Source organism: Dipodomys spectabilis, unplaced genomic scaffold (assembly GCF_019054845.1).
Source record: "Dipodomys spectabilis isolate Male_0828 unplaced genomic scaffold, ASM1905484v1 ptg000108l, whole genome shotgun sequence".
Taxonomy (NCBI): Eukaryota; Metazoa; Chordata; class Mammalia; order Rodentia; family Heteromyidae; genus Dipodomys; species Dipodomys spectabilis.
Genome location: NW_024870785.1, coordinates 14870066 through 14884548, shown reverse-complemented (window position 1 = coordinate 14884548; position 14483 = coordinate 14870066). Strand labels below are relative to the sequence as shown.

At 45.2% G+C, this 14483-nt stretch overlaps 1 protein-coding gene across 1 annotated transcript in view; it reads right to left on the bottom strand.

Moving 5' to 3' along the window:
• Fam81a (family with sequence similarity 81 member A) overlaps nucleotides 1-14483 on the bottom strand; it is a 36920-nt gene that overhangs the window by 8950 nt on the left and 13487 nt on the right. Inside the window, exons 2-3 of the mRNA XM_042687768.1 lie at nucleotides 10238-10334; nucleotides 8289-8562 (exon numbers count right to left, since the gene is read on the bottom strand). Of these exons, the coding sequence (XP_042543702.1) occupies nucleotides 8289-8562; nucleotides 10238-10248 (285 nt within the window). The 5' untranslated portion in view covers nucleotides 10249-10334. The remainder of the gene's footprint in view (nucleotides 1-8288; nucleotides 8563-10237; nucleotides 10335-14483) is intronic.

The following is a 14483-nucleotide window of genomic DNA, read 5'->3' as shown; positions in this document are numbered from 1 at the left end:
AGCCCTGGGTTCCATTCCTCAGTACCACATACACAGAAAAAGCCAGAAGTGACACTGTGGCTCAAGTGGTAGAGTGCTAGCTTTGAGCAAAAGCAGCTCAGGGACAGTGCCTAGGCCCTGAGTTCAAGCCCCAAAACTGGCAAAAACAAACAAAAAGTGCACTTATGTATATTTTTCAGATTTTGCAAACTTCATAGTGAAAAGGAGAAATCATGAAGATAACTGCTCTGATAGGGACCACTGTGGACAGAGTGATCACGACAATAAAACATGTCTCACTCAGGTGTGGCTCAAGTGGTAGAGCACCAGCCTTGAGTGAAAAAGCTAAGAGACAGTACCCAGGCCCTGAGTTCAAGTCCCTGGACTAGCCTGAAAAAAAAAATTGGAATTCTACACCTATTCTTTCTTATTCTTTTAAGCTTTTACTTTTGTGTTGATGGTCCTGGAGTTTGAGCTCAGAACTTTGGACTTGCTGAGCAGGGGTTGTATTGCTTGAGCTATGTATATCTGTCAGTGCTTTTTTAACTTGTTGTGTGAGTGAGGGGTGTGTGTGTGTGTGTGTGCTGGGCTTGAACTCAGTCTCCCCTTGCATAGTGTTTTTTGTTCAAGGCTGTCACTCTACCACTTAAGCCATGCCTCCATGTCTAGCTTTTTGCTAGTGAATTGGAGATAAGAGGCTCTCAGATTTGTCTGCCTAGGTTGGCTTCAGATCTTGATCATCAGATCTCAGCCCCTTGAATAACTAGGATTACAAGCATACTCAGGTTTCTCTTCAGATCGTAGAAATCTTTCGCCTTTTACAAGGATTACAGGCATGAACCCTCCATACCCAGCTACTTTTTTTTTTTTTCCCAGATAGCATGGCTCTTTTTGCCCAGTGTTGGCTGGCCTCTGACCTTCATCCTCCTTACTCAAACCTCCCACAGCTAGGATCACAGATGTATGACACTGCGCCAGCTTATTAACTGAGATAGGAGGCGTCTCAATAACATTTTTTGCCTGGGCTAGCCTCAAACCTCAATTCTTCCAGGCTTCAAGTACTTGGGGATTTCCAATGCCCAACTTTTTCTGAATGAACTTGCTTAAGGAGTAAGAATGAAAAACGAGCTACAATCACCTCTGAATGACAAAACATTAGTCATCTGAACGCATTTCTGCAAGGGAACTTCAGATCTGACTAATTCTCTGGCACTCTCCCACTGGCTAGACAGCCTTGGTGAGCGAGCTCTCTCCCTTAATAGCAAGTGACACTTATGAGTTACAGTTTATAGCAGGCAACACTAATTCATTCTCTGTGGAACTCTTTGAACATTTGTCCATAATATGACATTAAAACAGAGGCCCTCAGCTCCATGCTGGTGGCTCATGTCTGTCCTCCTAGCTAGGTAGGAAAGTCCCTGAGACTCCCTTTTTATTTTGCCAGTCTTGGCTTGAGCTCTTGGGCCTGAGCACTGTCCCTGAGCTACTCTTTGCTCAAGGCTAGCACTCTATCCCTTGAGCCACAGCAACATTTCCAGCCTTTTCTGTTTATGTGGTACTGAGGAATCAAACCCAGGGCTTCATTCATGCTAGGCAAGCACTCTTACCACTATGCCACATTCCCGGCCCTCTATGAAACACTTATCTCTACTAAACTACCAAAAGCCACAAGTGGAGCTATGGCTCAAGTGGCAAAGCACCAGCCTTGAGCAAGAAAAAGCTCAAGAGACAGCACCCAGGCCCTGAGTTCAAGCCCCGGGATACACACACACACACACACACACACACACACACACCAAGGAAGAATACATAGTTTCCTATTAAGCATAAAGGGCATGAAATAAAGCTACTGTGTGATTAAGAACCCTTCAAAGTACTAGAATGTTCCCATTTTGCTTTTCTCTGGAGGGAAATTATGCTGGATTCCTCATTTTTGCATTTCCCACAAAGAACATACATTTCTTTTATAACCAGGGGAAAAAAGAATGGTTTTTTTAATGCTTAGAAACAAGAAAATCCCATTTGATTTTTAGAATTCTTATGCAGAAAAACAAGATATTGTATTAGAGATGCTCTGAACCATACAGAAATTAAATGCAATCACAAAACAAAAAGCACTAAATCTGGCTTCAAAGAGTAGTCACAAGAGTGAAAAAGACATAAAAAACAGAGCTTCAAATTTCAGGTAACTCTAAAATGAAGCATTAGAAAAGCAATCCTTGTATAAAGTCAGGACTGTGCCTGAATTTGTCATTGGACAATAATCCATCATCCTCACACACTCACTTGATAATTAGTATGTCCATAAGTAGCTTGTTAAGTCTCCATTATTGCCAGTAGTAGAAGCTGTATTTTGCCTGCCTACTCTGCAGAGCCCTTGGTAGGAAACTGATTTGCAGCAGAAGAAAACTACAGGTAGATAAGTGCACAACCCACACCCATGCACAGAGAAGAGGCCGCCATCTTGAAAAACAGACATCAGTCTGGGGCTTGAACTCAGCGCCTGTGCACTGTTCCTAAGCTTTTGTGCTTAAGGCTGGTGCTCTACCACTTGATCCACAACTCCACTTCAGGCATTTTGGTGGTACATGAGAGATAAGAGTCTCATAGACTTTTCTGCCCTGGGTTGGTTTTTGAACTATGATCCTCAGATCTCAGTCTCCTAAGGAGCTAAGATTATAGGCGTGAGCCATCATACCTGGCTTAAAAAGAAGACCACATGACAGCCATCATGGTGAGAGTCTCACCTCTGGGTCCTCCCCCCCTTCCCCCTTCCCCCCTCCCTCTCCCCCCACCCCCAAGCCACCAGACAGGATGTCATCATCCAGAAACAGAGAACGAAGGAGCTCTGTTTCTTCTCCAGTTCTTCCTGGATTGGGGAATGAGATAATTCCAATATGGCCACCGGAAGGTCCACCTGCAGGGTGCAGATCCTCATAGAGTAGAGGCCCTCTCCTGCTCCCCAGTTCCACATGGGAGCTGGAAGTTCCCCGAAGCTCCAGCCTTATGGATGGCATTTATTCCCACCTGGGAATTTGCAGAGCCGAGTCCCCAAATAGAAGTGTGGCCCTCCAACACACAGGAAGTCCAGTCATCCTTTCCTCCACACCCCCAAATCCACCCACTTCCTCCCCTGACTCTAACAGTTCCCTAAATTTCACTAGAGCCCCAATTCGTGATGCTGCATCCATTCCTCTTTCGTTTTTCTGAGGAGCCCGGGATGGAACCCGGGTACTTGAGCATGCCAGCCCCGCGCTCTGCCACTAGGCCATGGCCCAGGCCTCCCTGCTTCCTTCCCCCAACAACTTTGCAGTTAACAGGATCAGTAACTATAAGTCAGTCTGCAAGCTGGATGAATGCAAGGACTCTGTGTGTGTGTGTGTGTGTGTGTGTGTGTGTGTGTGTGTGTGTGTGTGTTGGTTCTGAGGCTTGAACTCAGGGCCTGTGCACTTTTTTTTGCTCAAAGCTGGTGTTCTACCACTTGAACCACAGCTCTATTTCTGCATTTCCTGGTGGTTTATTGGAGATAAGAATCTCAAGCCAGGAGCCGGTGACTCCTGTAATCCTAGCTACGCAGGAGGCTGACGTCTGAGGATCATGGTTCAAAGCCAGCCTGGGCAGGAAAATCTGTGAGACTCTTATCCCCAATTAACTACCAGAAAGCCGGAAGTGCTGCTGTGGCTTAAGTGATAGAGTGCTAGGCTTGGACTGAAGAGCTCAGGGACAGTGCCTAGGCCCAGAGTTCAAGCCCCATGACTGACCCAAAAACTAAATAAATAAAAAGAATCTGACAGACTTTTCTACCCAGCCTGGCTTTGAACCCAGATCCTCAGATCTCAGCCTCCTGAGTAGCTAGGGTGACGAGCCACCAGTTCCCAACTCCACAGTCAGTTTGAACATCCTGACCTCATGTGGGTGCCGAGTTCCTGACTCCATCATCTCCCTCCCCCTTCAACTTCCCCACTGATGGGTCCCTCTGTGGGGATCCAGTCTGAGCATGGATTTGGGGTGAATACCATCTTTTGAACCATGGCAAATGTTTAAGTAAATAAAGCCCCATATTAGAATGAGCACCTTTATAGATATGCAAGTAGCAATAAAGGCCTAAAAGACTCTCAGAGGAAGGGCATGGTGGTATACACCTGTAAGCCCAGCATTGAAGAGACTGAGACAAGAGGATTAGGAATTTGAGGCCAGCCGGGGCTACAAAGCAAGACCCACTTCAAAACACATCCCTTTCAGAGAGGGCCAAGGGAGTAGCCTGAAGGTTCAAGACCTGTTAGTGACAATGCTGAGATTAAACAGTGAGATATTAAGCTCCTTAAATGTCCATCCGTCCGTCCTTCCTTCTTTCCTTCCTTCCTTCCTTCTTTCCTTCCTTCCTTCTCTTTTCTTTTCCTGTCTTTCTTTTTTTGCCAGTCCTTGAACTCAGGGCCTGGACACTGTCTCTGCACTTCTTTTGCTCAAGGCTACTATGCTACCCCTTGAGCCATGGCGCCACTTCTGGCTTTTTCTGTGTATGTAGTACTGAAAAATCAAACCCAGGGCTTCATACATGCTAGGCAAACACGCTACCACTAAGCCACATTCCCAGCCCCCACTGCATTTACTTTCCCTTCTCTACTTTGCTTCTTGAGAGCTCTGTCAGAAGCCTGAGCGTAGATAACCAATGTGAGAGGCAGGGCTATGCAACCATTCTCTACTTTTGCCCCTGCTGGCCATTCTAGGTGATGTGAAGCTAGGTGATTTTAGCCTGAGTTCTTAGTTTCACTCAAACTACTTTCATACTTAGGGTGATTGGATTCTTAGGAATCCAGAGTTATCAATCATTTTGTGATTTTGCCTGCTCCCCCTCCCTTCCACCCTCTCTCTCTGGCACACAGGCTTTCTTTCTTTTCTTCAGTGCTGGGGGTTTGAACCCATGGACTTGTGCATGCTAGGCAAGTGCTCTGCCACTTAGCTACATTCCCAGACTAGCAAGCATACTTCTTTAAGGTGCTTTCTCTTTGGCTTTTAGTACTAGGGATTGAACCCAGGACCTCATGCTTGCTAGACAAATGCTCTACCACTTGAGCCAAATCCCCAGTCCTTTTAAAGACACTTTTTGAACAGTTTACAATGCAGTGAGTTTTAAATTGCAGATTTGTTGGTTTTCCCACATCCGAAACGCATTTTATGTAATGATTATTCTTGCTGGTCCAGACAGCACTGTTTTGCATTTACTTGTATTTTTAGAGTATGCAAATTTTGGAGCTGAAAAGATGGTTTCTATTGTAGAGAGAGAAAACTGAGTAAAATCTAATTGGGGCAAAAAGTGCTTACTTTGGATATTTGAATGTTTACCTTGTGTGTATGTGTGTTAAGTTTTGTTGTTGTTGTTATTGTTATTGTTTTCTAGACCTGAGGCTTGAACTCGGGGCCTGGCCACTGTGTTGTTCCTGAGCTTCTTTTGCTCAAGGCTGGCACTCTACCACTTGAGCTACAACCCTACTTCTGGGTTTTTGGTGGTAAGTTGGAGATAAGTCACCACAGACTTGAGTTCAAAGCCTTTGAACTATGATCCTCAGATCTTAGCCTCCTGAGTAGCTAGGATTACAGGCGTGAACCACTGGCTCCCAGCTGTGTGTCAATTTGGTGTTTGAATTCAGGGCTTAGGTGCTGTCCCTGAGCTTTTTTTGCTCAAGGCTGGTGCTCTACCACTTGATCCACAGCTCCACTTCTGGCTTTTTGGTGGCTCAGTGGAGCTAAAAGTCTCATAGGATTTCCTGGCTTCAAACTCTGATCCTCAGATCTCAGCCTCCTGAGTAGCTTGGATTACAGGTGTGAGCCACTGGAGCCCAGCTAGAAGTTGCCTTTTGATGTAGAATGTATCATTAATTATTTAGTCTTCAGAAACTTTCCATAAAGCATCATCATTATAAATTTAGAAGAGCTGTCATCCAGGCAATGATGAATTATGGATTATCCACAGTGTCTGGTTAAAGTCATTACTACTCCCAAAAAGATCAGCCCTGGCAAGCAGTTGGTGGTGGTTGGGGATGGCCCCTTTGCATGCAGATCTGCAGACTTGGAGAAGTACTTTGGACTCCCCCCGGAGCCTTGGGGGCTCTTGCTGTGTCTTTGGCATTTGGGGAACCTGGGACATTTCGCTTATGAAATCACTGAAGACATGATCCAATGGATATGTGTTCTCATTGGCTGCCTGCCGCCATCTGTCTGTTTCCGTCTTCTTATTTTTGGTGCCAGCACTGGGGCTTGAACTTAAGGCCTGGGTGCTGCTGTCCCTGAGCTCAACACTGGAGAATCTTACCACTTGAACCACATCTCCATTTCTGGCTTTTTGGTGGTTAATTTAAAACATAAGTACATGGACTTTCCTGTCTGGGCTGGCCTTGCACCTTGATCCTCAGATCTCAGCCTCCTGAGTAGCTAGGATTACAGGTGTGAGCCACCAGTACCTAGCTCTAAATTAAATTTCTTTGTTTTGTTTTGTTTTGTTTTTTTTGGTCGGTCGTGGGACTTGAACTCTGGGCCTGGGTGCTGTCCCTCAGCTCTTCAGCTCAAGGCAAGCGCTCTACCACTTGTCTAAATTAAATTTCTAAACAAACAAGCAAATATATATTGCTCCAAAAAAAGTCACAGTAAACTACAAATGTAAAGACGGTTTGGGCCTTTCCTTCCCTTCCTTTCCCTCCCCTTCCTTTTCCTTCTCTTCCCCCTTCTAAGGCTGGAATTGAACCCCTGTCCTTACTCATGCTAAAGAGGTGCTGCACCACTGCACAAACCAAGGAAAAGGAACCTGAGGTGCAGGTCCAACACCTAAGTGATTTGGAAACAAAACTGTAAAATATCTAATAATTGTATCTAGTAATTATGGCTAGAAACTTCTCATTCAGAGCAGTGAAAGCTGACCTAGTAATTCATTTATTTTTATTTATTTATTTTTTTGGGGGGGTCCGGTCGTGGGGCCTGAACTCTGGGCCTGAGCGCTGTCCCTCAGCTCTTCAGCTCAAGGCTAGCGCTCTACCACTTGAGCCACAGCGCCACTTCCAGCTTTTTTCTTTTTGCTTATGTGGTGCTGAGGAATCAAACCCAGGGCCTCAGGCATGCAAGGCAAGCGCTCTACCACTGAGCCACCTTCCCAGCCCCAACCTAGTAATTCATTTAATGGCTGTCTTCAAGGCATGAGGACAGCTATTAAACTTTCTCATCTACTTTTTTTTTTTTTGATTGGTCATGGGGCTTGAACTCTGGGCCTGGGCACTGTCCCTGTGCTCTTCAGCACAAGGCGAGTGCCCTGCCACTTGAGCCACAGCGCCACTTCCAGTTTTCTAGTGGTTTATTGGAGATACGAGTCTCACAGAGTTTCCTGCCCAGGCTGGCTCTGAACCATGATCCTCAGATCTCAGCCTCTTGAGTAGCTAGGATTACAGGCATGAGCTACCGGCGCCCAGCTCTCTCTCCTAATCAGCAGGGGAAATGTGGAATATCCATAAATATAATGGACAGGAACTGTTCTCCATTGCCAGAGTAAAGTCATTTCCTTGGTGATCATTAAGATCAGATAAAGTTGCTGGCCGCTGGTGACTCACACCTGTAATCCTAACTACTCAGGAGGCTGAGATCTGAGGATCATGGTTCACAGCCAGCCCTGGCAAGAAAGTCCATGAGACTCTGATCTCCAGTTAACCATCAGAAAACTAGAAGTGGTGCTGTGGCTCAAGTGGTAGAGTGCTTGCCTTGAGCTGAAGAGTTGAGGGACAGCAGCCAGGCCCAGAGTTCAAACCCCATGATGGAGAAAAAACAAAAATTTAAAAAAAAAGATCAGATAAAGCAAGTCATGGAGGCTGGGAATGTGGCTTAGTGGTAGAGTGCTAGCCTACCAGGCATGAAGCCCTGGGTTCGATTCCTCAGTAGAACATAAACAGAAGTGGTGTTGTGGCTCAAGTGGTAGAGTGCTAGCCTTGAGCAAAAGAAGCTCAGGGACAATACCCAGATCCTGAGTTCAAGCCCTGGACTGGGGGGAAAAAAAGCCAGACATGGTGGCTCACTCCTATAATCCCAACTACTCAGGAGGCTGAGATCTGAGGATCAAGGTTCAAAACCAACCTGGACAGAAAAATCTATGAGACTCTAATCTCCAATGATAAAAGGCTGGAAGAGCATTATTAGCCTTGAGCAAAAATAAAAAGTAAGGGACAGCACCCAGGCCCTGAGTTCAAGCCTGGCACATACGAATCAGATGGTGAGGGGACTTGGACATAGACTTTTGGGGGCTCACCGCCGTCTGGTGACTTGCACCACCTTACCTCGATATCCCGGTTCAGCTGCTTCACGATGGCGGTTATGTTTCTGATGTGCTCCTCCAGGAAGAGTCTGGCCAGCCGGTCGCCGCCACCTTTGTTCTGCATTTTCTGCAGGCTGCTGACGATGTCATCTTTAATCCGGAAGGCGTGCTCCACCAGGGCGGCCGTGGTCTTCTCGTGGCAGAGGATCCGGTCCTCCAGCTGCTCCACCAGGCTCACCGACGGGTAGGGAGCCATGGAGAGGGACTGGCTGTGTCTCGGCATGGTCCTCACGCGCCTGCATGGGGACACAGGGACAGGGCTGGTCATTGTGGGAAAAAAAGCCACAGGTCAAGCCAGAATGAAGACTTTCCCCAGAGAGCGGGCACTGTGGCTCACACCTAGAATCCTAGCCACTCAGGAGACTGAGATCTGAGGATCATGGTTCAAAACCAGCGCAGGCAAAAAAAAAAGTCTGGAAGATTCTTTTTTTTCTTTTTCTTGCCAGTTCTAGAGCTTGAACTCAGGGCCTGGGCGCTGTCCCTCAGCTCTTTTGCTCAACGCTAGCACTCTACCACTTGAGCCACAGCGCCACTTCCGGTTTTCTGGTGGTTTATTGGAGATAAGAGTCTCACAGACTTTCCTGCCCAGGCTGGCTTTGAAATGCAATCCTCAGATCTCAGCCTCCTGAGTAGCTAGGATTACAGGCATGAGCCATCAGGTGCAGGCTGGAAGATTCTTATCTCCAAGTAACCACCCAAAAAAAGCCAGAAGTAGAGGTAGCTGAGATCTGAAGATCATGGTCTGTAGCCAGTCCAGGCAGGAAAGTCCATAAGACTCTTATCTCCAATGAACCAGCAAAAAGCTGGAAGTAGAGTGTGGCCCAAATGGTAGAGCACCAACCTTGAGAAAAAAAAGCTAATGGACAACATTTAGGTCCTGAGTTCAAGCCCCAACACACACACACACACACACACACACACACACACACACACACACACACAGTTCCCAGAGAAGGAAATACAAATTATCTATCCCAGTGTTCCTGGCCCTTTTTTTGTGAGCCTGAGAGGATATGCAGATAATTGTACCCATGGACTTGACAGGAGTCCATGATCTCTATGAACCAGAGGCTGGCACAATGGGGCACACGGAGATATCTCCCCAGGAGAAGCTGTCTTATCAAGATCGAGCTGACTGCTCCTCTTCCTTCCCGCTGCGTGTTTACAAACAGAAATGCCTACAGGGATGAGGCAGGGGCCAGGAGCAGTCGAAGCCTTCCATGCTCAAAGCCATAGGGAGCGGTGGGGACTTGGGGAAAATGGAAGGGACATTCCCCAGCTAAAGGGAGTTACAACGATGCCTGGCCCGTGAATGGCCATCTGGAAATTCAGTCTTAAATGGTCACATCATCTCACAATTAGAAAGAAAGAGGGAGAGAAAGAAAGAAGGAAGGAAAAGGAAGGAAGGAAGGAAGGAAGGAAGGAAGGAAGGAAGGAAGGAAGGAAGGAAGGAAGGAAGGAAGGAAGGACAAGGAAGGGAAGATTTAGAGACTTATAATTGAAGTCATCTCATTTTTGAAAGTTGACCATTTAGCCAGATGCTGGTGGCTCACGCCTGTAATCCTAGCTATTCAGGAGGCTGAGATCTCAGATCACAGTTTAAAGCCAGCCCCAGGCAGGAAAGTCCATGAGACTTTATCTCCAATGAAACACTAAAAAGCCAGAGGTGTAACTGTGACTTGAGTGGTAGAGCACTAGTCTCAAGCATAAAGGCTCAGGGATAGTGCCCAGGCCATGAGTTCAAGCCCCAGCACACACACACACACACACACACACACACACACACACACACACACACACACACACACACACACACACTTCTTGGTAGATATGGCAGCCACCAGGTTTCCTCTCCCGTGGGTACCACACCCGCTGTGAGCCCTCTGGGGTTGCTGGGAGGCAGGACTATACCTTAGATGCATATTTTCCAAATATTCTACCTTTCCTCAGTGACTCGAGTAGGAAGCGCAGTGTTCCGTCTGGCCATTTTCTTTTTAAGAATTCACATCTGTTGGAAAACACGAACATTAAAAATGCGGAACAGTTCACATCTCAAGCTTCATGACCTCCCAAGCTTCTCGCTGTGTTCCTGGAGCAGTTCATCCATCACACGCAGATCAGGTAGGTTAGGAAATGCTTTGTGTCTTACCTATGCAATAAACAGCACATGGACCCAGAGAAGGAGAAGATAATCTAGCAGAAACCAAATGCTCCTGAAATGAATGCTACTAATCCTTCCTAGACAGATCAACAAGGATACTGAAATGAAGTTTCCTTATACTACATCTGCATACCACATTGAAAAAAGAATCCGTTCTGCACAAACAACATTTCCTTCCTTCCATCCTTCCTTCCTTCCTTCCCTCTCTTTTTTTCCATTCCTCCCTCCTGTCCTTCCTTCTTCCTCCCCCTCCCTTTTTATCCTTGGTCCTGGGATCGAACCTAGGGCCTTGAACAGGCTAGGCAACTGTTCTACCACTGAGCTATATACTGTCAGAGGCCAAAGCAGTCTCTAGAGTAGATTTTTTTTTTCAATCTTGTGCCTCTTTGTAGAAATTTTCAGGAAATTATATTAGTAAATTGGATCTCAATGGCTTCCATGACAATTAAGAATACTTGTTTCTGAATTAATCTAAAATAAACATAACACATGATCAACAAGAGCTGATCTGGCAGAATGTATCTATGAGAATCGCTTTCTTCCTGAACCTTTCATTATGAGCTGGGTGCTGGTAGCTCACATCTGTAATTCTAACTACACAAGAGGCTGAGATCTGAGGATCCAGGTTCAAAGCCAGCCTATGCAGGAAAGTCCATGAGATGCTTATTTCTAACTACCAAAAAGCTGGAACTGGCAAAGTGGCTCAAGTGGTAAAGAGCTGGCCTTGAGCATAAAAGCTCAGAGACAGCACTGGGGGCCCTGAGTTCAAAAGAGCAAAAGAGAGACACTAAGAACTAGAAAGCATCACATTTCCTCCATTTCCAAAGCAAATTCCTTGTATCTATTTATACTGAGTAAATATATACTTTGTATCTTGATACTTTGTATCTACTTATGGATGTACTTTGTATCTATCTAGTGTATGTACTTTGAATCTCAATACTTTGTATCTATTTCTTCATTTACTTTGCATCAATATCTGCATTTACTGACTGGCTATAGATATTTGAGGCACACATACCTAATATTGCTCGCTTATGAGATGAATTCAAGACCCTTCCCCTCCCCCTAAAGATGCACTTTATTGTATGATATAATCATTTGTATTGTCTCTTATGTGTGAAGAGTGCTATTCAATTCCCCTAACTCATTTGAAAACTGGGGAATTTTTTAAAGATTTCATGACTTAGTTTCTCATTCCAGCAGCTAACAGGCTTGCAACAATAAATGCCTAGAAACGGTGATTGCGCTCAGTAATTAGCTCTCCATTCCTTACTGATTTCACCCACCTTTCTGATTGACACCATTGTTTTGGCATCATTGTCTCTCTGGTGTTTTATTTTTAGAGTTGCAAAATGTGAACATTTCACTTTCCTAGACAAAAGAACTCCAAGATTTAAACAAATTACATTTAAGAAAAAGAAAAAATAATAATCATTCATGCCAAACAAACTACAATGCCCAAAGTAGATTTAAGTGTCAAAAAATTTCTACCAGTGACACTAAATAAAATTAACCCAAATGTGGAAAATGCTATTTGAACCATAGATGCTTCTAACTTTAAGAGTTGCAGTTAAGCCGAGTGCAGGTGGCTCATGCCTGTAATCCTAGCTACTCAGGAGGCTGAGATCTGAGGATCACGGTTCAAAGCCAACCCAGGCAAGAAAGTCGGTGAGACTCTTATCTCCAATAAACCACTAGAAAACCAGAAGTGGTGCTGTGGCTCAAGTGGTAGAGCGCTCACCTTGAGCTGAAGAGCTGAGGGACAGTGCCCAGGCCCAGAGTTCAAGCCCCACAACCGACAAAAAAAAAAAAAAAAGAGTTGTAGTACGTGGGGTACCAGTGGTTCATACTTGTAATCCTAGCTGCTCAGGAGGTAGAGATGTGAGGATCGTGGTTCAAAGCTAGCCAGCCCAGGCAGAAAACTCTGTAAGACTCCAATAAACTACCAAAACACAAAAGCACTAAGTGGAGCTGTGGTAGACCACTAGCCTTGAGCCAAAAAGCACAGGGACAGTGCCCAGGCTCTGAGTTCAAGCCCTAGGACTGGCACCAAATAAATAAATACATAACAATTTTCAGGAATCCGACAGGGAAGACAGAAACAAATAGACACATACAAATATTTTAATACTTTAATGACAAATGGAGACAGTACCAAGGTGTATATTTTATAAGTCATGCGACACTGAGTAGGAATGAATCCTACAGCATCATTCTAGTGTAAAATGACAGATAATATCAACCAATCAAAATGACAGTTTTTATTAAATAAAACCAAGAATCGATCATGAAAAAATGTTTTTCAATTCACAGTTAGTATATAACTCTGATAAGTACACTGAGTGTTGGATTATTTTTTATTTTTTTTAGTCGGTCATGGAGCCTGAACTCTGGGCCTGGGGCCCTGTTCCTCAGCTCTTCAGCTGTAGACTGGCGCTCTACCACTTGAGCCTCAGCCCCACTTCCATCTTTTTCTGCTTATGTGGTGCTGAGGAATGGAACCCAGGGCCTCAGGCATGCAAGGCAAGTGCTCTACCACTGAGCCACCTTCCCAGCCCCGTGTTGGATTATTTTTAAGAAAAGAAAGGGAAGTGGAACTGTGGTAGAGTGCCAACCTTGAGCAAAAGAGCTCAATGCCCAGACCCTGAGTTCAAGCTCCATGGCTGACAAAAAATAACAAAACAAAACAAACCCCACAAAACTTCTGTCTGGGAAGGTAGCTTAGTGATAAAGTGCTTGCCTTGCATGCATGAAGCCCTGGGTTCAACTCCTCAGTACCACATACACAGAAAAAGCTGGAAGTGGTGCTGTGGCTCAAGTGATAGAGTTCTAGCCTTGAACAAAAGAAGCTCAGGGACAGTGCCCAGGTCCTTAGTTCAAGCCCCAAGACCGGCACAAACAAACAAAGGGTAATACCTGTTCAAGTGTCTATGAGGCAGAATCAAAGCATTGCACGGAAATCCTCTGCAGGAGGAGTGCTCCTGGGAGCACTCCAAGGTCTGAACATTGAGCATCTACATGATCCCTAACAGGGGATCCCAATACAGTGACTACAATACGCATCTGACAAGGTAGACAGATATGACCACCACCTCATGGTGTTCACTCTTCCCATCACCCTCTCCCTGTGGGCCTGTGGCTTCCTTGTGAGCACCACAGCACACACCAGAGACTGGGCAGGTGGCAGTCACCTGTGCTCTGAGGTCAACTATAGACAGCTATGCTTCAGATGCCAAATCATACAGAATATGCTTCTGTTTAGGAGGAATCAAACAGCCTTTCTTGTTGATGTTGTTTTTGTGCTGGTCCTTGGGCACTGTCCCTGAGCTTTTCTGCTCAAGCTACAGGTTTACTTCTGGTTGCTCATTGGAGATAAGTGTCTCACAAATTTCCCTGCAAGGGCTGGCTTTGTACTGTAATCCTTAGATCTCAGCCTCCTGAATAGCTAGAATCCCTGGCATAAGTCACTAACACCTGGCTAGAATAGTTATGGATTTTTTTAGAATGGTTATTTTATATTCCAAGTTCTAAGTCATTTCATAAATTTCCAAATGGTTGTCTTGCTTGGAAATAGCTCAAAAGAATATTGAAGAAAGAATCAGAAGTTTAACACTTGGTTTTTTTTTTTTTTTTTTCCCACTTCATTGGCTCTGTTCTGGCAGAAAAAGCAAATTATAAAAAAACAAATCTAATTTGCCACAGGAGAAATCATCAGATGCTATTTCATCCCACCAGATTGGCATAACTCAAATCCGGTAAGATGAACTACTGACAAGAATTCACATAGAAGATGGGAGCTGGTGGCTCACACCTGTCATCCTAGCCACTCAGGAGGCTGAGATCAGAGGATCACAGTTCGAAGCCAGGCCTGGCAGAAAAATCTGTAAAACTCATCTCCAGTGAACTACCAAAAAGCCAGAAGTGGAGCTGTGGCTCAAGTGATAGGAAGTTATCCTTAAGCAAAAAAGCACAGGAACAATGCCTAAGCCCAGA